Source organism: Lissotriton vulgaris, chromosome 3_1 (assembly GCF_964263255.1).
Source record: "Lissotriton vulgaris chromosome 3_1, aLisVul1.2, whole genome shotgun sequence".
Classification (NCBI taxonomy): Eukaryota; Metazoa; Chordata; class Amphibia; order Caudata; family Salamandridae; genus Lissotriton; species Lissotriton vulgaris.
Genome location: NC_141689.1, coordinates 1453152108 through 1453175677, shown reverse-complemented (window position 1 = coordinate 1453175677; position 23570 = coordinate 1453152108). Strand labels below are relative to the sequence as shown.

Genomic DNA, 23570 nt, shown 5'->3' with positions numbered 1-23570 from the left:
GTCGGGTGACCTGCGCGCTCTATCAACATACATGCACCATTTCTTCAACATACTTATCTCTGCGTGTTCTCTTCCTGTATTTGGGAATGCCGGCAAGCACTGTGGTTCAATGTTCTCAACCCGACAATGTTAAAGCAAATGACGCCACAGAGTGATAAGAGTCCACAAGTAATTTTGAATTGTTTTTGCTGCCCATTACTTCTCAGTAACTACTGAAAGCGGTCATTCAATTTCCATGCCTATTGGCAATCGTCAACAGTGTTTAATATTTCTTCATGGCGGCAACTTTTACTTTACCTGGAGTGGGTTCATCAAGAAGTATTCTGGCACATTTTACTTTAACAACTTTATTTTTTTTTCTTTTAGGTAACATCATATTGTGTAAAAATACGTTTGTTCTTTCGTAGAAGAAAACTACATTCCAGCAGTTTAGAGATTTGTGTGCATATTTTTGTGTAGAATTCATGTAGTCACCCGTGATATTTCGATTACTAAAACACTGCACTTTAGGTTTTAAAAAAACGACACAAAAGTATTTTGTAAGAATAACATTAATAATTATAAATAAGAAAACAAGTAGATATAAACTCTTTTAATATGTATAATATTTCTCCGTGGAATTACTTCTTTCTCCTTTGAAAAGCAGCAAAATATATAGTTGCACTGGAACCTGCCGGCAGGCACCGTCAAAATATCCTGTGGGAGCAGAAGATATATTTGCTTATATAGGGTTGCAAGCATTATTCACATCTAATATGGTTTTGACAGTGCATAGAATTAGCTTTGGGTACTCCCCGTTCAACCAACGATTATACACGGCTTGAATGCTCGGGTGGATTTTCTTTTTCAAATTCTTCCATCTTTATCAAATTCTATTACAGACACATTTTTCTATCTGCTTGATATGCGGGGGTTTTGCAATACATGCCAGATTGATATCAAATCATTTTGAAGCTTGAATTTGTTAGATCAGTCACTTCAATGCACATTTAAGCCACCTGAAACAATATTTTGATCAACATTCAGCCCCACGTCTAAAAGGCATACAAAGCTAATATAAATACCTTTACATATTTAGACATCAATAATAATAATTCCAGATTTGTAAAGTGTGACTTATCACTCCTAAGGGTATCCAGGGGAGGGGGCCATCGGGAAGATTAAGTGATCGTTTGCCCAGAGTCACATTGATGCCGAGCTGCGGCCAGCAATCGAATCATAACTCTTGCGCTCCTGAGTTTGCCGCTCTGGCCACAGCGCCACACCTCTACGGCAGCGATTTACCTTTTCAGGGGGTTACAGCACAACCATTCCACAGTTATATCACATTTCGTTCATATTTGTTTCCCGAATGTTTTTTGGTGCTACTTTCTTTCTTCACAAATTAGTTTCCATGAAGACCAAAAGTACGTGCTAAGAGAGAACTAAAGATAATCTTAAAAGGTATCTTTCTACTGTTCCATTGTTTAATCCAGTTTTTCTGCCTTTTAAATGTGTTTTTTCCTGGAAAGCTAAACTATTGAACTCTGGCACTGGGGCATTATATAAAACTGATAATTAAGTAAATCAATAGCAACAGGATGTATGGCTAACATGGTAGTATAGAAAATCATGCACAACAAGAACAGAGGACAATAAATGCAAACTATAGTAAATGTACCTTTTCTGAGTGGTCACCCCATATTCTGCACCTTTCCCTGGATCCCATTGCTAACCAGAAGTAAAGGGCCTGTGGAAATTAGGGTATCCCTGACTGACCTATTTAACTTGGGGATAAGTCTGTAGTATATGGTTTGGAAAATGTATCCAGGGCATGGAAATTAAATGCCCCTTGTGGACTGCAGCACATATTTTGCCACCCATAGAACGGACCTATAAAACATGCTTTCAAGCCAAACATTGGTGCCTGACTGCTGGAGTGTAAAACCTGTAGTGCGATCTATTAAAGTAACCATTTTTGACAGGAACAAGCTTGCTTTAAAATAACCTCACAATTTAATACACTCACAGTACTGTTCTGGGTTCAGCCAGGTTGGTAAAAACTTTAGCTCAACCATGGGTAGCTGTGGCTTAGAGCAGCCAGGCTTAAATAACGGAACATGTGTAAAGCAGTCAGAAGTACCAAAACTGAGAAATAAGATAGTCATGCAATGCGAAAGAAATCCAACACCAACTTATAAACATAGATCCTATTTTTTTAATACATTTTTAGACACCAAAACTAACAAAATGCACTGAAGTGTTCCAGGGATATAGATTTTAAGGTAAAACATGAATCGCTGCTTTTCCCTCAGTTCATAAAGAAGCATTGGCAAACGCTGTGGTCAGTGGAAACTTTGCAAAACATTTGTAACGTTTCATTTGGCTACTTTGGCTGATTTTGGGAGACCAAATCCAGCAGGGGGGCAGTGAAAGGGGCCAGTAAGGATTTGTAAAACAGTGACCTTGTCACCAAAGCAGTATTAGGTCCAGTTCCAAGCTCTATAGGCGAGGCAATAGATTTCAAGTGAGTGGTCCGGAAGCCAGGGATACAGTATGCTAAATACAACGATGATGCTGTGTGGTCAATAGGGCACTTTGTGGGGCTACTCATCAGTTCGAAGTCCTGGTGGGGTGACTTACGCCACAGGGGTCAATGCCCCCCATAGTCTTCTTGGGGCTAGTTGCCACTAAACTCAGCAAAGGCAGTGGTTCCCTTTAGTGAATGCTAGTGTCCCTCTTGGATGACAAAACTCCACTCGGACAGCTCTCCCATGTCCAGCAGACTCCGGTGCAACTTTTGAGCCTCGGGACTTTGTCTTACAGGCTGCAACCTGGTGGTCAGGGGCAATCAAGTGATTGCAGCTACTAACTTGCCAAGGTGGGCTTCTTCAGCAATTGAGACCAAGGAGCTGTAACAGTAAGTAAGCCAACTGGCTCTTTCAATTTGATTCCTCCGTCTGAGGCCCGGGAGAGACTTTTTCTGAAGCCAGGCACTACAGGTACAGTTCTCTCTTTCCGAGCTTAAAGTGCAAGAGGCGCATTCCAGTCTTCAGGTCAGCCTCTTGTTAGGTCCAAGGAACAGCAGGGTAGTCCTTCAGTCCTCTCTCCAGTCCAGATGTGATCGGAGGTCTGGGTGCCAGAGGTACAATATTTATGCCCAGAAAGTGCCTTCAAGGGATGCAACAGTTACTAGCTAATGGACTGTCAAGTGTCACCCTGCCTGATTAGGACTTCCAGTAATGTGTGGCAACCAGCTTTCTCAGAGTACACTATTCGGCCCACTCCCAAGACAGCAAGACCCCCTCTCACGGTGCGTGGAGCTTGGTGGCACATCCTAGAGGCGTGGCTACCTGAGGGATACACGCCCAAGGGAAAAATGACTGCGCAAACTTTCTCCCCCTCTCGGTCACAGATGCTAGCGCATCTGCCTGAACAAAATGGAGGGGGGTAGGAGTGGCTGTATGGGTCTGGGAGTGGATATGTGTGTGGCTGTATGGGTGACCAAGTGGCTGTGTGAGTGGCTGTATGGGGGAGTGACGGTGTCCAAGTGCCTGTATGGGTGACTGACAGGCTGTTTGAATGGGTTTTTGGTTAATTGATTGATTGTGTGAGTGGCTGTACTGGAGAGTGAGTGTCTATACGACCGGTGTATTATGTCAAGAGTGGTGTCACTGACCATGTCATGAGAGATGTAAAATGTGAGTTCATAAGCATTGCGGGGGTGTGAGTTATAGTTAGCTCATCTAACTATAGCTGCTGAATTTCAGGGATTTTGCACGAGTGAAACCAGAGCCTAACTGTAAAGACCCTGTAACCTTTGCTTTTTTTGGCGGTCACCAGCAAGTACTTATAGTTAGGACCGGATTTCTATTAAAAAGCTTTTTTTGATTTCCCAATAACTTTGGCGCGGTTTGATGATTCTTCTCAAACTTTTCAAAACTAATTTGCCGCTCACTTCAGCTGCTGTCTTTAAAGTTTTGGGGTGAACCATAAAGTGGGGGCTCAGAAAAAGGGGGAGGGAGGGGTCCCAAAACGCTTTTTCTCCATGTTAATTTCCATAGGAAACTTTAGACACGGCTACATCTCGAACTGCTGAACGGAATTACACCAAATTTGGCAAAAAGGTAGCTCTTGGTCCAAAAAGCACTCTTATTATTAAAAGGTGTAAATCTGTTCGGTAGATTCTGAGAAATGTAAAGATTTCAGATATACAACTGTGGCAAATATGTATCAGCGACCCCTCCTGATCTCATGCTAGAGATCGGATTGACTGCCAACACTTCAGACCAGGAAGTGTTGGCAGCCATCTTGTGACTTGGTTGAGCCAAGTCACAAGAAAAAACATTAAAAAAAGGAAAAGGGGGCAGGGTTCTGGACAGAGGGAGCTGAATGTTTGCAGCACCCATTGTCCAAAAGCAATGGCGAGTCCCGCAGGAGTCAAGAACCGTGGGGGCCTTGAGCTCCCCCCGCGGTCCCAAACACTGTGACCATGACCAGTGGATGGAATCTGCAGGGTGATATTGGCCCAGGGAATGGGGCCACGCTGGCCATTGACAAAAAACAAATTGTTGAAGGCCTGCCCCGGCAGCTGGGGTCCCTGGGGCCAAAATAGGCCTGGGGAGGGGGGGCCACGTGGCCCCCATTCCCATGTTAAAAAAAAACCAAGGCATGGTCCGGGGGATGGGTTGCTGAAATCGGCCTTAGGAGGGGAACCCTCAGCACCCCTCCATTTTGTACTGGGGAATGCTCATGAACCTGCTCCCATTTTTTAAAGTAATTTTTTTGAAAAAAAATGATCAGGCCCGAAGGATGGGTACCCGTGCCCAAAATGGTCCGGAGGGGGTGGAGGAGGTATGCAGCACCTCCTTCCTAAAAATATATATGAAAAAAGAAAACTGCAACTCGCAGGAAGCCTACCCCCTTTCTCCACTACAATGCAAATGTGCCTCTTGGTGTGCTCCTGGTTGGGGGATGAAGTCTCCTTGGCGTCTAAGGATCCTTAAAGGCCAAGAAGACTTCCTGTTAACACCAGTAAGCCCCACACAGTGGGATTACTGAGAGGTGTCAGAGGGCCCCTTCTGGAAAAATAAAAGCCAGCAACTCAGAGGCAGTGACCCCTTTCTCCATCACTCTGCAAACATGCTTCTTGGAGCACTGCTGGTGGGGGGTGATATCCCCTTGCCTCCTGAGGACCTCAGGACTAAAGAGGACTCGCAAAACAGCAGTGGGACAGGAGGCATGTTTGCAGAGTGGTAGAGAAAGGGTGTGCGGCCTGCTATCAGACTCAGCAATCCTGTTGTATGGGACTTACTAGAATTAACACGAGGGGTAATTGGCCCCCAAGGACTATCCCTCCTGTTACCTCCAGTAAGTCCCAAACAGCAGGACTGCTGAGAAGTTGTCTGAAGCATACCCCCTTTCTCCACCACTCTGCAAACGTGCCTTGAGGCACACTACTAGTTGGTGGATGAAGTTCCTTTGGCTCCAGAGGAACCTTGGGAGCCAAGAAGCCCTCACGGTACCGCCTGTAAGTTCTACACACTTTCAAAATATTCTTTTCTGTCTTTCCTCATTGTTACCTGTGCAGTACAAACCCAGTAGCTGCATTAGCGCTATCACAATCTGAACAATTAAATAGTAATTTTCTATATTTAAAATACATATTACCATGGTTTTTCTTCATGTCTAAGTCCTATAAATATTCATCCTATTTAATTACACTCAACTGTACATGTTATAAACATAACGGTCACCAAAAACATACAAGGACTTACCTTTTTCTAATCCACCAAAGGTTCCTGACCCCTTGCAGTGATGTTTCTGGTCTCATTCTGTAATGAGATAGTCTGACTAGCTTCATCAACCACTGATACGCTGAAAAAAAGTCCAAACTTGTTTTACTACAATTGTATTGGACAGTCAAACTACCACCGAGAATAACCCACTCTGGATTAAACAAAAAGCCTAATGGCAGAAATACTTCAGTGGATTTAGGATCTTTCTACTTTTGCGATAAGCATACTTCTCAAGTCAAAAACCATTTTTTCAGGAAAATGAAAGGGTCAGTTATAAATTAAAAGCTGGGAGCAAAAGCACTCTTTATTGTCCTTGTATAACACTACACTGCAGAAATGTGCATTTTTTGTGCCAGCCCCATCAAAGTGTTTCATTGGTGGTCAGTATTCGCACCTGTGGGTCTAGTTCATGTTGTAAAAAGTAAAAAAACACAGGGGCCCCCTGAAAACACTGATACAGGGCAGACGGGCAGGGGAATCAAGAACAATTCAGTACAACAAAACAGTCTGCCCCCTCAGATACAGAAACGGGCTCAATTAGAGTCCCCACATAGGATAGTCCGTAGTAAGCTCACCAGAACCAGCTCACGAACAAATTTTCATAATCAAAAGAGTATTAAAAATTGTATTTCATTTATTTTTTAAATATAAAGTCAACATCTTTTTCAAAAGTAACAGTACATGATTACAACAACATAAATACAGTTTCAATCATTCAACCAATTTCCCACACATCCCTTCAGTCACACAATTCAACTCAACCAAGCACATACAGTCCTCAGACATCCAGAACATATTACACTTCAGTTGCCAGTATAGACAAGGTATCCGTCCGAAATAGTCTCACAACAACAGTCGGACTGTTGTTGTGAGACTATTTTGGACCGGATATTATGTGCTTGGTTGAGTTGAATTGTGTGACTGAAGGGATGTGTGGGAAATTGGTTGAATGATTGAAGCTCTATTTATGTTGTTGTAATCATGTACTGTTACTTTTGAAAAAGATGTTTACTTTATATATTTTTTTTAAATGAAATGCAATTTTTAATACTCTCTTCCGATTATGAAAATTTGTTCGTGAGCTGGCTCTGGTGAGCTTACTACTGACTATCCTATGTGGGGACTCTAATTGAGCCTGTTTCTGTATCTGAGGGGCCAGGCTGTTTTGTTGTACTGAATTGTTCTAGTTCATGTGGTAAACTGACAACAAAACTGCCTCTAGGAGCAAATTTTACGGAAACAATGTTTTTGCCTACATAGATCTCTGGTCTAGTAAAAAGCACAGACTATAGGGCAGAAGAAGGGAACAGCCCGCTGGCCAAAAACAGATCATTCCTTGCACCTAACCAGCAATGCGTCCCTCCATTCTCACCACAAACACTGGCACCAGAGCCCAGAGAGAAGACTCCTTTGCAGTACTAAGGTTTCTAGAAGGCACATGTGAGCTCTTTAGGCCCAGATATCACCGGTAAAGACAGTGAGGCGCTTCTCTTTAAGTAACAGTTACTTAAAACACTCAGCAAGTTTGTCAAAAAGCTAGGCTGACCAATGAGAAGACCCGAGACAGATTCACAGTGCTCATTAGCAAAACATGGCATGCAGCAACATAGGGGGCTTTCTAAAGAAGCTGTGATTTTTACATCTGCTAACACAACATAACTATTGCTGGTATAACAAGCTTAGGTCTACAGGCATGCCAACAATAGGACAGTGACATTCTTATGTAATCGAATACTTGCTGGAGTGGACTTGGCCAAAACAGCTCCACCATGGGATCTATTTTTTTACTGATAATTCCTGTAGAATTGACAAGGAGCTAAAGGATTCAATGGCATAAATGTCTAACCTTGCAAATTAAATCGAAACTTTGTCTGACATACACTCGTTGGGCAATGGCATTCTTTCTAATGTTTAGAGATGTGTCGAATGATATATTAAAAGAAAAACACAATTTCTGGAGTGCTAATAAGTTTGCACCATTTGAAAAATCTGCACAAACCTTAGCAGAGGCATGACATGTCTAGTTCATTTTCGTCTGTACAAATTTTAAACTGATTGGATGGAGCGAAATTGAATTTGGAATGCCCTAAAGTTAACATTTCCGACTTTAAGTTCAATATGTTTTTTTCACTCTGTTACAGCAACAACAATATCACAACAAACATGACATGATGGTAGATTTTTACTCCAAACAAGCCTTTCATAAGTTTGCTATGAATCCGTCAAGAAGTTTAGACTTTGCGATCAATGGTGTTGGAGGTACTTCAACCGGGTTATACAATTGTAAAGTTCGGTTCGACAACAGTTTTTAAATTTGAAAGCAAAACAGACTGGCATGCATTTCTAGAATTGTCGAAATCCAATTGAAAAGGTTGATCTAGCTGTCATTACACAACATCAGTGGTTTAAGAACTTGTAGAAGAAAAGCATCTTAGACAGAAAGGTGTGCGAAAACTGTTTACATTTGTAAAGTAAATTTAAAACTGTTCACAAATGAGTTTGCCTACTGTTTGTAGCCCCCCTTAAAAATCGTTACTAGAACAAAATATAACAAGCATTAGCATAGTCAATAGGTCTCGCTTATTGGATCATATACGTATTTAGTTATGCAGCACAACATCCTTGGTGCAACAACATCAACTGTTGCATGGCTAAACATTTATAAGGTCCCAAAAGCGAGACCTATTGGCTATGCCAATGCTTTTTATTGAGTGGAAGAGGAGGGTTAGAGGGAAGATGGCTGCCTGAGGAAAGAGAGCAAATGTTATTGCTTCACAAGTACTGGAGCAGTACACTTGTTTAGTCCCTGTAAATATGCTATGCATGCACTGTAAGAATGCCATATGTGTTCGTCTGTTCCTGTATTTACACAAATAATTAAAATACCACTGTTTTTATATTTTCTTTTATAGAGCTACTCATTCCAATGCAGGGTGTCAGCACTTTCCATCACACGTACACATTGTACATTGACAATAAATCATAAATGCATAAATCTATGTGCAGGACGTGTTACATCAGACAGTAACAGTTACGAGGTGTAGAAGTCACACATCCTTCATAGCTCACCGTGCTACGTTAGAAGGATTACAATCTATGCACTGCACTTACCTATCTATATAAAATACAAATTTGTCATCTGCATGTTACATGATGTGCTTATCCCTTTGACTGCTGCGGACCCTTACTAAATTACAGGAATCCGGGGACCCCCACTGAGTCATTATGGAAAGCCGGGGACCCCTAGCCAAAAATGTTCCTATGATCTGAATTTCAAAACCAAACCCAAAAATACAAAAACAAGTATAAAACCAAACAAATCTTCACATGCTGAAGTGTTTTGTTTAATTCACAATCAAATCTAGAAAGCTTTCAATTTCTCGAATTTGCTTCTCTATTTGCATATACTTTATTAACTTTAATATTATTTAATTTTGTAAAACTGTTATGGAACCCCTGAGTAGGCATTGAGGACCTCCAGGGGTCTTCAGACCACATGTTAGGAACCACTGCTTTATGTTAATCTGATTAACAAATGGAACTAGACAAGAAACTGATCTCTTTAGCAAAAGTGTTAACCTCCTGAGTGATCTTATTATTATTCCCTGAGACTTACTGGACACACACATATCCCTGCAGCAGTTGTCTTAATCCCATTAAATATTGTAAAATACAGACTCTGCAACCAATTGAGCAGAATAGATGGACAGCCACATTTCTCCATGCCGCCAGTTTTTGTGGTACAGTTTTAAAAAACAAAAATGTATAAATAGAGAACCAGTTTTTGTGCTTGGGTTGTTCACTTTTTTGCCACAGCTGGAGTAAACTTTCAATTTGTTTTTTTGGTAGGCATTTTGTCATAATAATACAATTCTAAATTCAATAGTCATGCAAAATAGAAATACAATCAAATACAGCACTTATTACACGGTCTTATTCGGCAGAGAGCTAGTCAGCAGATCCACTACAGTCTTATTTCACCCTAGGCTAAGACATCTGGGAGACTAGCATGCACAGTGACGTGTAGCAAACAACTATGGGCCAAAAAGACATGGGTGATTGACATAAGAATTTAGGGACTTTAATCGGGATAGCGGCATCAGTTCCGGCCAAAGTGCCTGCCATGGCAAATGAGTCCGTGTTTCTTCATCGAAGGTAGGCAATGAAGGGTTCCAAGATCTCTTTAAGGAAGAATCCCAATAGCATGAGTTCCCTAAATATGGAAAATATCTTAAGACAGTAGGACACATATTTAAGCCAAACCTGGATTGTTGGGGTCAGTTTTATACTCAATGTATTACGACCCTATGCTTAGCCAATAAAAGAAGCATCGCAGCGAGTCTGTGATGGGCATTTAGCATCTCTTTCACAAATCCAAGTAGACCGATCACCAGATAGAGGGGAATTGATGTGCGAATAATATCATTCAGTGCATTGAAGAGCTCTCACCAGTAAGCAGCGACTTTAGGGCAGTTCCATGCTAGATGTATGAAGGTGGCCTGCGGTGTAGGGCAACGTAAGCAGTGTGAACAAGGAAATAATTCAATCTTGCAAAGCTGTGTTGGTGTTCAGTATAAACAATGTATTTGTAGTGCATAAGACGTAGCCGATAATTGGGCGATAGCATTTCTAGTTGGCCACAGAGAAAGCTCATTGGGCATCTGACAGGTGAAGGTTTGAGTTCAGGCCTGGCAGGCCTTCGAGAGAAGGATTGGGGAGGTGTGTTGTATGTGTGTCTAGAGATGTGTGATTAACTTAACTGTGATGGATTAGTATGTATTCTAAATCAGAGCAAGACTTCTTTGGTGCAGGAAAGGTCCCATGGAGAGCACAGCACATTGCACACAGTTGGGTGGGGAGAGGAAGTGGCCGCTGGTGGGGAGAGGAAGTGGCCGCTGGTGGGGGAAGGAAGTGGTCCTCGGGTTATAAATCCGCAAAGGTTTGTAAGTGCATTGTGGTTGCGCGCCCTATAGCTCCCTTGTATTGTAGTGGGGGGAGCAAGGGGTTATTGGCTAAGTGGATTGAGGGGTACCAGCATGCTTACTGAGCCTGACCCATGCGCATTGCATGCCTTCCACAGTGTCAATCTCAGCCCTGGGTGTCCTATGAGGGAGGGACAGTTCGACCAGGAGGAGAAGCTCTATGTCCAAGTGTGGTTGGAATGAGGTGGGATGGAGCCAGTAATGTAAAAACTGGACCTACGTGCAGAAGGCATAGAGCAACATCTACAGTGCTCCCAAGCCCCCTCGTGAATGTGGCAGTGTAAGCAGTTCAAAATAAACTAGAGGTTGCCTCCCCGCCCTCACCAATGAGATCAGACTGGACCGTAAGTGTCTGAAAAAGCTAATGGTGAGTGGGATTGGAATATTTATGAATAGACAAAGGAATTTAGGGAGTATAAGGATTTTTGCTATCGCAATACGACCTGCCACACATGACGGAAGCCTGGACCATATTGAAACCCAGTCCACTGCGCGGCTTTAATTGACTTGCCGTACTTCCTCTGGGTCTTTGTTGAGACATATTCCCAAGTATTTAATCCTGCCAGTTGCCCATTTCAAAGGGTATACTGTAGAGAAGATCAGGGTTGCATTGGTTAATCGAAAGAGAACAGACTTGGATCAGTTTTGGATACCGCAGTATCTCCTGAACTGCACGACCTCTCACGTTAGTGGGGCCAGGTCAGTCTAGGGTCATGTGCATATAGGGTGAGGTTGTCGGATTACAATTACATAACTAATCCCCTGGATGCGAAGCCTTTACCCTGGTCTGCGTGATGACGGAGCCCTGCTGCAGTAAGTAACAGTAATAGTCGGCACTACAGAGCCCGAAGCGAAATGGCCATACCTTAGTGCAGCTCCGCAGGCCGTAGCAATGATCCTTAGAAAATCCATCCTTCTGGTGGGCGCTGCCAGTCCCAGTGCACCAGCAACAAGCTGTGAAAAGCCAGAGACCCAAATAAAGCAGGTTTGGGCATGATACAAGACTGTGAAAAAAGTGATGGTGCGAACCTGTGCGGCCGAACTACAGCAGACAAGATGGCGGCCGTCGTGCATGGACTGCGATGCAAGCTGAACACGGCCTCTTGAAGGCTGTGAGCCGACCAAAGACTCCTGGCTTGCCTTGGCGGGTGACGGGGAGGGGTTGCCTGCAGTCCCTGCGCAGGTGGGAGACCACCCAGCACGAAAACTCCATTGGACCCAAAGTGATCGGTTCGGGCGGAGCATCGAAGTAATACAGAAGACAGCCACTGGGCTGTAAGGTCGCAGCAGCTTCTGACTTTGCGGGAGTGGTGCGAGACGCCCCCCCCCCTCACCCCCGTGGGAATATTTGTCTCGTATGGGTTGCTCTGCGCAGCCTGCGGTGCAGACACCTTCAGGCACTGGATATAAGTGGGGGAACGCCCAACAGTTAGGGTGACCGGTAATTTTAAAGCAAAGCGATTTACAGACAAATGGAAAATGGTTGCAAGGCACAAAAAACAAATTATAATAAATAAACACAAATAAAATGAAATAAAACAAGTGATGGCATGGAAGACAAGCCGGGGAGTTGAGTGTGCGCGCGCGTGGGACGTGGCCCTCAAAGTCAAAGTGATCGCGGGCAGGAAGGGTGCCCGCGAGCAATGCACTTAATGGGCTATGACAGAAACTCGTGCCAGAACGCGTAACCCTAAGCTCTAGTCCACAGTGGTAGCATTTTCTGAAGCTCTAACTAAAAGTCTCGATGAGAACTGTTCATTGGCCAAGGCAACAGGCTACAATTTCTGGTGCCAAGGGGTCTGGTAGAGAGGACCAGAAAGGTCGCCATCTGTGTGCATACTTTGCTCCGCATTGCCAAAGGTTAGGAGGACTGATAGATCGCCCAGAATGTTAGATTGAATATTAAAATTATATCATTGAATATACTGAAAAAGTGCTTCTGGGAGTGTAAACTCAACATGCAGCCCCTCAAAATATTTTAATCACACTGCAGCCAACCAACTAGTAAAATTAAACCACTCTCGCCACCACCCAAACATTTGGTCCGTAAACCTAAATACAGCCTAGATACCAGCTGTACCACTGGGGAGTATTTACAGTAATTCATAGGACACCATGTAAATTTGAATAACTAGTCAGGTCTTAATGAAGGTCCAAAGACTTCTTAAGTTTTGAATTTTTCATTATTAGTAATGGTGAGAAGAGCCTTACCATGGTGTAACGCAACGCCCCCAGACCACCATATTGGTACGGTTTATCCTTTTTGCTCAAAAGCAATGACCAGAGAAAAGACAAACCTATTTCTCCCTGTATCAGCTTCATCACGCAACATTCAAGCATAGCGCAATAAAATCATTTGAAGTTAAGAAGGGTCCATCAGACCAAACTAGTGGGATACTTAAACTTTCTAAACTTGTAGATGTTTTTAACAACCAATACAAAGCTACTTTTTCTAGACTCTAAATTCTTTAAAAAAAATGCTTGCATACAATTTGATTGCCAAGAACATACACAAAACATATAATAACTAATGATGAGACTGACCAATTAGGGATACTGTGAAATTTTCCATTTTATCAGATGTATGAATTACTTCAGTTAAGGATGATATTTTTCATGTACCCTTTGATCAACTTACAGTTTGAGGCTAATTTGCAAACATTCTGCTTGAAGCACCTATCTGGGGATTCGACTACCCTGTAACTTGGACCCTAACGCTTGTGAATAGTAAGTTCTACAAATGCCACTGTAAATGGAGCACATGTAAAAGAAGGACACTTCTACCACTCTAAGAGATATGTAATCTGTGCTGCTGCCTCTCGTAGTTCGCCTCTCCGAATTAAACAGTTTAAGGAAGCAGGTTCAGCCGTTAATTACAATGAAGCGTGTTGACAAGTAAGAGTGTGAACATAAGGTAAAGCAATGCCCCCAGAATGGTAAGCCGTCGTTTTGACTTATTTGGAAAAATAGGCTGACGAAACTTCATTCTAGAGGAAAGAAAACCCTACAAAATACCTTTTGAACGAAAATGGAATATGCTACTTACCAGTATGCATCTGTTCTTGGCATAGAGGGCTGCAGAGTTGTACATTATGAATAGATCGCCATCTGGTGTTGGGCTCGGATGATTGCACTTTGTTTTTCTCTTGGAGAGTCTTTTGTCTCTTGGTGACTCCTCCCTTAGTTGGTAGTGCGCATGGGCATCAGCTCCATCCTTAGATTGTTTTGCCATAGTAGGGTTAGATGGAGTAGTATAGTAGAATACAGATAAGAGTGCCCATGTAAGTGTATCTAAATAAGATAATGTTGGAACAGACACAGGTTTCCGGGGAGGCTGGGAGGGCATGTACCACTCTGCAGCCCTCTATGCCAAGAACAGATGCATACTGGTAAGTAGCATATTCCGTTCGAGGCATATGGGCTGCAGATGGTACATTATGAATAGACTATACAGCAGTTCTCTCCCTAGCGGTGGTCGCCCGTGTCTGTTGCAACTGTCTGAAACAATGTTTTTAATACTGCTTGTCCCACTCTAGCTTGTTGTGTTGTGTGCACATCTACACAATAGTGTTTCGTGAAGGTGTGCGGTGTAACCCAGGTAGCCGCTTTGCATATGTCATCTAGTGGAATGTTTCCCAGAAATGCCATAGATGCTCCTAGTTTACGTGTAGAGTGAGCTCTAGGAGGAACAGTTAATGTTCTCTTTGCCTTTAAGTAGCATATTTGAATGCATTTTACAATCCATCTGGCAATGCCCGCTTTGGAGATGGGATTGCCTTTATGTGTGGGAGAAAACGCAACAAACAGCTGTTTTGTCTTTCTGAAAGTTTGTGTTCTTTCTATATAGTACAATATGGCCCTTCTAACATCTAGTGTATGTAGGGCTCTTTCAGCTACTGTTTGTGGTTTTGGAAAGAAAACCGGTAATTCCACTGACTGATTGATGTGGAATGCTGAAATAACCTTCGGTAAGAATTTTGGGTTTGTTCTAAGAACCACTTTATTTTGGTGTAGCTGCATAAATGGTTCTTGAATCGTAAAAGCCTGCAGTTCACTTACTCTTCTAAGTGACGTGATAGCTATGAGGAAGGCTACCTTCCATGTGAGGAATTGCATTTCACACCTATGCATAGGTTCAAATGGTGGCCCCATTAGTCTGGTAAGCACTATGTTGAGATTCCAGACTGGGGAAGGTGGTCTTCTTGGTGGAATGACTCTTTTGAGTCCTTCCATGAAAGCTTTAATTGCTGGTACTTTAAACAGTGACAGATGTTGCCTGTTTTGTAGGTACGCCGCTATGGCTGCGAGATGAACTCTGATAGAGGTATATGCTAGGTTACATTGCTGTAAGTGTAATAAATAGCAAATGATTTGTTTAGTGGATGCGTCCAGAGGGTTGATGTGCTTACTGTTACAGTGTATAGCAAACCTCTTCCATTTTGCTGCATAGCATGCTCTGGTGGTAGGACGTCTTGCTTGTTTAATGATTTCCATGCATTCTGGTGGTAAATCTAAATACCCAAACTCTATGACCTCAGGAGCCAGATCGCTAGGTTCAGTTGTTTGGGATCTGGGTGCATTATTTCTCCATGGTTCTGTGTAAGATGCATGGGTAATAACCTTAGCTTTTGATGTGGTACTTGTGAGAGTTGTAGCAGCGTGGTGAACCACAGCTGTCTTGCCCACGTGGGTGCCACTAGTATCATGGTCATTGAATGTTGCTGCAGTTTCCGAACCAGTAATGGAATTAGTGGTAGAGGAGGGAACGCGTAAGCAAATCTGTTGGACCAATTTATCCACAGTGCATTGCCCTGGGACCTTTGGTGTGGGTACCTGGATGCGAATTCTTTGCATTTTGCGTTCTGATGATTGGCAAACAGATCTATCTCTGGTTGCCCCCATTTTTGGAAGAATGGCTGTAGTATTTGGTCGTGCAGCTCCCATTCGTCTACTTGTTCTGACTGTCTGCTTAGGATGTCTGCTATTTGATTTTGAACTCCTGGTAGGTGTTCCGCTACCAGGTAGATCTTTTGAGGAATGGCCCATCTCCATATGTCCTGTGCTAGTCTGGACAGTTGGAGAGAGTGTGTCCCCCCCTGTTTTTGAATATAATACATTGCAGTCATGTTGTCTGTTCTGATCAGGACTGCTTTGCCTGTTATTTGCATTTGGAAAGCTTTTAGTGCTAGAAATATTGCTAATAGTTCTAGGTAGTTGATGTGCAGTTTCTTTTGCTGCACACTCCACTTCCCTTGTACTGTGTATCTGTCCATATGCGCTCCCCATCCGGAGAGCGATGCGTCCGCTGTTATTATCACTTGTGGAATTGGCTCTAGGAACGACCGTCCCTTGGAAATGTTTTCTGTGTTCCACCACTTCAGAGAGCGATACGTCCGGTCGTTTACCAACACCAGATCTGTAATCTGACCTTGAGCCTGATTCCACTGTGTCGCTAGACACTCTTGTAGTGGGCGCATTTGTAGTCTGGCATGTGGTATTAGCAGTATGCAGGAGGACATCATGCCGAATAGTTGCATAAACACTCGTACTGGTAGTGAGTGTTGTGGTTGAAATCTTTGTATTAACCAGATCATTGTCTGTACTCTGATTGGGTTGGGGTATGCTATTGCCTTTTCTGTGTCTACTGTAGCCCCCAGGTATTGCTGAATCTGGTTTGGTTGCAGGTGTGATTTTTTGTAGTTCACCGTAAACCCTTGGTGGTGCAGCAATTGAATTGTCTTCTGTGTGTTGTGAAGACATTCTTCCTTTGACTTGGCCTTTATTAGCCAATCGTCCAAGTATGGGAAGACATGTATTTGTTGTCTTCTTAGGTGTGCTGCCACCACAGCTAGGCATTTTGTGAAAACTCTCGGTGCTGTTGTGACACCGAACGGAAGGACTTTGAACTGATAGTGTTGTCCTTCTAACACAAACCTTAGGTATTTTCTGTGGGCTATGTGAATTGGGATATGAAAGTAAGCGTCTTTTAGATCCAGTGTAGAAAGAAAGTCCCCTTTCTTCAGTAAAGGGAGTACTTGTTGGAGCGTGACCATGTGGAAGTGCTCCGAATTTATGTAAGCATTGAGAGGTCTGAGGTCTAATATTGGTCTTAGGGACCCGTCCTTTTTGGGGATCAGGAAGTACAGAGAGTATACTCCTGTGCCCTGTTGATCTTTTGGGACCTTCTCTATTGCATGCTTTTGTAGAAGTGCTAGCACTTCTTCTCTTAACAATGTCAGATGATCTTGACTCATTGGACGCTGTTTGGGGGGGATGTTTGGTGGGGTAGCTGTGAGTTCTAGGCAATAACCATGTTGGATAATTTGTCTCACCCACTTGTCTGACGTGATGTTTTCCCAGACAGGTAGGAACTGTGATAGACGTCCCCCGACCGGTGTTATGTGGTCTGGGGGGAGTTCTATGAAGTCACTGTTTTGGTGTTGAGGCGTTGCGGTTGTTATTATTTCCGCGGCCTCTTCCCTTATTGTTGATACCTCTGTAACTGCCTCTTGAATTACCTCTGGGTGATGTTGGTGTGAAAGATGTGGATTGCTGATTCGTTCCTGTGTTCTTTGAGCCCCCTCTATAGGTGGATCTACGAAAGGAACCTCTGTGTGTTGGCTGTTGCAATGCTCCCATTGACTTAGCCGTTTCCGTATCTTTCTTCATTTTTTCTAATGTCTCGTCTGTGCTTGAACCAAACAATGTCTTCTGATCAAATGGTTTGTTCAGTAGGGCTGTTTGTACTTCTTGTTTGAATCCTGAGATTCTAAGCCATGCGTGCCTTCTTAGCATGACACTAGTGTTAATCGACCTTGCTGCAGTGTCTGCTGCGTCTAATGCACATTTAATGGAAGTATTGGTTATTATTTTACCTTCCTGTATTAATTGGTCTGCCTTCTTCTGATGTTCTTTTGGGAGATGTGTGAGAAGTTTCTCTAACTCATCGTAATGTGCCCTGTCGTAACGTGCGAGTAGTGCTTGTGTATTGGCTATACGCCAGCTATTCGCTGCCTGTGATGCTACTCTTTTGCCTGATGCATCTATTAACTTCGACTCTTTATCTGGTGGAGGAGCCTCTCCTGTAGATAATGAGTTTGCCCTTTTACGAGCGTTTGAGACCACCAGCGAGTCTAGAGGTACATGTCCTCTAATAAATATTGGGTCCTTTGGAGCCGCTTTGTATTTTTTATCGATTCTTGGGTTTAACACCCTGGCTCTCACTGGGTTTTCGAATATTTCCTCTGTGTGAGTAAGAAGACCCTTCAACATAGGAAGAGTACCTGATGTTCTCTGTGCATTAGGTAGAGTCTCTAACAAGAAATCCTCTATTTGAGGTTCTGTATGCATATCTAGTTTGTGATATTTTGCTGCCCTATTAATGAGCTGCACAAAACCTGTGTTATCATCAGGTGGTGAAGGCTTTGAGGGATATAGCTCTGGGTCGTTGTCCTCATCCGACCCTACATCATAATTTTCCCATGGATCCTCCTCATCTGGGATAGTTTCGTCATCCCCTTGAGGTTCTCCCTCCCCTAGATCACTGTCTACATCTGACTGAGGTGTAGCTGGTCTTGGTGTGGAAGGTGTAGGAATATTTGGCCTATTGTGAGGAATAGGAGAAGAGGGTGTTACTCTAGGACGAGGAGAAGCAGGAGGAGTTATATTCGTCCCCATTGTTCTCTTTTTTGAAGGAAGAGGTTTATCTTCTGACTGTTCACTCTTTCTCTTCTTCGTGACCACTTTCCCAGTTTGTGGATCAATAAACAAGATCTTTTGTTTGGGATCTGTCTGTTGCTCCTGAATCGGTACCGAGGGTCCTGGTTCCGAGAGGTGCTTTTGTTTTCGATCGTCAGATCTTGTTGTTTGACACCGAATGTCTGCTCGATTCCGACTTTCTTGGTATCGAGTGTCTCTTGGGCGATAAGTCATATTTATGTTTCGACATGGAATGTTTCGATACCGAGCTTTCCTTTGTATGTAGCCTCGGTGCCGAAGTCGATGTCGCCCTTTTCTCGGATCCGACATGGTGGGAGTCCGAGTGTTTCGGTTTCAGTTTCGGTTTCGTTGCCGGGCCCGAGGGCGGGGCGTCGGAAACTTTTTTCAGCGGTTTGACCGGGCCCGAGGGCGGGGTCGTTACCGCACGGGGTCGGTTTTTCGGTAAGGGGACGTCGTCACTCACGGTTTGTTGCTCGATGAGTTCTTCAACCTCCGACTGGTCCCCTTCCGACCCCGACTGGTCCTCTTCTTCCTCGATTTGTTCGTCTCCGAACAGCTCCGGGATCGCTTCCGCCTGCATTCTGGAAACCTCGTGTCTTCGAGCTCGACGATTTCTAATCGTTAGCTTGGAGGAGAATGCTGCGCAGGCTTCGCAGTCCCTGGATTTGTGTTCAGGCGATAGACAGAGGTTGCACACCTCGTGTAGGTCCTTGTGTGGGAACTTAGCACCACACGTTGGACATTTCTTGAATGGAGTCCTTTCCATGGACTCCGGGCTTGACTGCGTCGAGAAAGGCCTCCTGTTCTTCGACGTAGATCCAAGTTTTTCTCTTCTATTTTGAATTTGTAACGCGTCGGAATGGAAATGAACGCGTTCGAATAACAATACCGTCGAATTGGAAAAGGAATACGCGCCGAAAATCACTTTCTTCTGAAGTTGATCTGGAGCGTCTCGATCTTCATCCGAACCCGATGGCGGAAAAAAACAATCTAAGGATGGAGCCGATGCCCATGCGCACTACCAACTAAGGGAGGAGTCACCAAGAGACAAAAGACTCTCCAAGAGAAAAACAAAGTGCAATCATCCGAGCCCAACACCAGATGGCGATCTATTCATAATGTACCATCTGCAGCCCATATGCCTCGAACATAACGTTTCCATGGAAAAGGTAGACATATTTTAAAGGATGCATGATACAGAGGTAAGAAGGGACAAGGAGATATACAGGATGGGATTCGTTACAAAAGGGAGTACAGTGGGAGAGGAAATAAGGGGCTTGTAATAAAAAAAAAAAAGGAAGTATAGTGGGAAGAGGCTAAATGTGTATGCAAAAGAGTAAACGTCGAATGGGAGTAAAGGGGTCGTAAAAAAACAAAGTGAAGTAAGAGGGAGGGCTAAAGGGTATGAAAAATTAAATAAAGTGGAAGAGACATTTAGGGAGTAGTGAAACTGGAGTAAAGCAGGAAGGAAATTAAGGGATATGTAAAAAGAGGAAATCAGTAGGAGTACAGGAGTTTGTAAAAAAAGAATTGGCAGAAAATTGGATAGAAGGAAAGAGTGTGCAAAATAAATGGAGTAAAATGTAAGGGAGAGTATCGCTAGCAGTATCAAAAGCAAGGAAAAGGGTTTGAAGGAAAAAAATCGAAAAAGGGGCTATAGAGGGTACCTCTACCACTTAAAAGCCACACAAAGAAAATCAAACATGAAGAAACAAAAGTTTCTTTTAGAAACCCTTTCAGCTGAATTTTCTCAACTTTGTGAAACATTCTAAAAGAGTAATTTGTCAACAATGGCTCTGAATAAATGTGTCACAACCATTTTCTTCTGGTTTGATTTCTAGCAAAATTACACACAGCTGTAAAAACAAAAGTGGGAGTGGGAGAGGAAGTAAGGGTGTTTGAAAAAAGTAGTAAAGCAGAAGAGGGAAGAAGAGGTTTGAAAGGGGGGTTTAAAAGACTGGAGTAAAGCTTAAGTGAGAGTAAGGAGGTTTGAAACAGGAGTAAAGTTGAATAAGGAGTTTGCAAAAAAGCAGAAGGTGAAGTATAAGAAATTGGGTTATTGGTTGAGGGGGGGGTAGACACCCCACTCAGGCAACAACCACAATCCTTATCAGGAAGAACCACAAAAGCCACTAAATTAAACTATGCTTAACCCTCCGGTAGCTTGGCACAAAAGCAGCCATACTTAGAAGCAATGTGTAAAGTATTTATACATCAAACAGAAAAAGTGAAAACATAAAAAAAATCCCAAACAATTTAGAAAGATAGAGTAAATTTAAATAAATAAAGTAATACGTGAATGACAAAAATACAATCAGTAGAACTGGAGATATTTATTTCAAATATTTATTTTTATAGCACTGGACTAGGGGAAAGACTGAAGTTCAGGCCAAACGTGGCGGAGTGCCACCCGGTACAGGGACCAGGTTAGTCTCTCTAAACAGTTACCATCTCAGGTCCTGGCGCAAAGAGTTCCGTTCTCGTGGGAGGGGGCTGAGGGGAAGCTTTTGGCGCTTTTGGATGGTCATTACTTCAGCGCGAAGAGCTCGTCCTCATTGCAGCCTCAGGTTCTTTAATCATCGCAGATGGTCTCTGTCAAAGCAAAGAGCAGGTCTGGCCAAAGCTTTGAATTGGGGGTCATCACGGGTGGCAGAGTGCTGGCACCAACTGCCCATACGCAAGGAGCCCAAACTTCAGGATTTCACCTTTTTCATGTGGAGATGCTCTCAGTGATGCCAACCAGTGGGCCAGGACCTGGGGGTCACCTCTGGGCACCACGACTCACTCCAATGGAGGCCGGAAGCAGGGCTTGCAGGGCCATTTTTAGCCGGCCAGCTGGGCTGTTGCATGGAGGGCTCTGCAAGCTTGTTGGGTCAATGTAGCTCACACAGGAGGTCAGCCAACTGACCCTTGCACTCATTCTGGGCAGCATGACATCAAGGTTAGCAGGGCCAATCTTCCTTCATTAGTAAACAGGCAGTCCTTCAAAGAGCAGAGCTGTCTTTCTGGAAGAAGGGCAGTCCTTTTTTCAGAATTTTCCACAGGGCCAGGAGTGTTCTGACTTTGGAGGTCTTATATTAATACATGGTGCCTGCCACAGTGTGTGGCGACTCCCTGTCCTGCCCCCAAAACTGGTTCCAGAAAATCACTCCTTTCCCTGGTCAAGGTCCGAGCGGTCAGGTGTGACAAAAAGCAGGGCAGGCTAGGTGTCTCATTCCTTTGGATTTGCTGTAGGTACAGCCCTTTGAAGTATAAGTGGGGCTAGGTAAAGCACCTCCCCAGCCATCCTGTCAGGATGGCCCATCATGTCCACACCTAAGCCTCTTTTGTCCTACTGTCTGAAAGCAACACAAATCCCCAAACGCAGAGCCATTCCCAGTCAAGCGACCCAGGACACTGGCAGAAAGGCACACATGATTGGGACAAGACAATGCCAACTTTCAAAAAGTGTCATTTTCAGAATTGTAACTTTAAATCCAACTTTATCATTAAGGAGGATTTTAAATTGCAATTCATTGGAGTGTAAACAGTATGTAGCTATCTGCTCCCAATCTGATAACACTTATTAAATGTACTAAGGTAGCCCAGTGTTAGTCAATGGGAGAGATACGCCTTGCAACAGTGATAACTTTTACATGTCCTGGCAGTGAAAATCTCCAGTTAAGTACACATGTCCTACTTTTTAAATACAATGCACCCTGCCCTATGAGTTTTTAGGACTATCATAGGGGTGCCTTATCAGAATTATAAAGGAAGGTTTAAGCCTGGCAAAAGATTTATTTCACCAGTTGAAATTGTTCAAATCTGCACCACAGGCTGCAGTGACAGGCCTGAGACAGGTTTTACAATGCCGCTTTTATAGGTAGCACAATGAACGCTGCTGCTCTCTTGTAGCATTTAATTTACAGACCCTGGTACATCTAGTACCATTTACAAGGAGCTTACAAGTAAATTAAATGTGCCAAGTGGCTGTAATACATTACCATGCCTGAAGGAGAGCGCATAAGCACTTTAGTGCCGGTTAGCAGGGGTAAAGTGCGCAGAGTCCTAATATCAACAAAACAATTCCTGCACAGCAAGCGAGTGAAGACAAAATGTCTGGGGGAATACCACGCCAAGTATGTCCGGTCAGTACCACGAGTGGGAGTAAGGGGCTGTAAAAAGGAGATAAGAGGAAGGGGTACTAAAGGGTTTGTAAAAATAAAATTTGAGTATGGTGGGAATAAAAAGGTTTGAAAAAAAAGAACAAAAGCAGGAATGAGTTGCGGGGGGGGCAAGATGACGGCTGGCCACTCAGCCGAGTGAGCACTTGTAAACCTGCCCTCCGTGTTTCTCCCGGTTGTAAGACAGAGTGGCATATGGCATATGAAAAGTGATTCCTGTAGTGAGTGAAAGATGGTGAGAGGCTTCCAACGGATATTCAAGTCCTGGAATGCTGTGGAACTTCCTTACCTGGAGGCATCACCCGGAGGTTGGCTCTCGGCAACTGCTCCGGCTCCGTGGCATTTGTGGAATCTTCTGGCGGGTCCCAGCGCTACATGTGTGGGCCGATAATTTGACTGCTGACCCGGCAGGGAAGCAAGCTGATATGCCACCGGAGAACGCCAGAACGGGAAGGAGGGAATGTGGCGCTGCTGAGCAAGCTCCCATAAAACGACCAAAGCAAACAACGAGGTGGAGCAGTTGCCGCAGATCATAGTAGCAGACCGGCTGGTAACACCGACGGTCGGAAGAAGAGGTAGCAAGCAGGGTCAAGACCCTGCTGAGGGGGCAGAGGGAGCCACGATGGTCGAGAATCCTGCTAAGGGGAGTGAGGTGGAGGCTCGAGCTCTAGAGCTTAGCCTGATCGAGACATTGGAAGCATGCAGGGGGGAGGGGCTCCTTTGTGGGGCACTTTGTTGGTATAGCAGTAGGGAGACCACAAATCAGGGGGCTCCGGCAGTATTGGGGGGCCTGTAAACATCAGGTAATGTGGAAACAGAAGTAGCGGCAGGGTCCGGCGGCAGGCTATCCCCAGAGAAGAAAAATGGCTCTAAGGATGGATTAGGCAGTGAGATGGTTAATATGCTGGAGGCAGACGCAGAGGGGCCTT

The 23570-nt window shown here is 43.9% G+C and overlaps 1 protein-coding gene across 1 annotated transcript in view; it reads right to left on the bottom strand.

The window, feature by feature from the left end:
* Positions 1–335: 335 nt before the first annotated feature.
* Positions 336–23570, bottom strand: part of BTC (betacellulin) — a 144002-nt gene continuing 120767 nt past the window's right edge. Inside the window, exons 6-7 of the mRNA XM_086963222.1 lie at positions 5757–5856; positions 336–696 (exon numbers count right to left, since the gene is read on the bottom strand). Coding sequence (XP_086819348.1) covers positions 5763–5856 — 94 coding nt within the window. The 3' untranslated portion in view covers positions 336–696; positions 5757–5762. The remainder of the gene's footprint in view (positions 697–5756; positions 5857–23570) is intronic.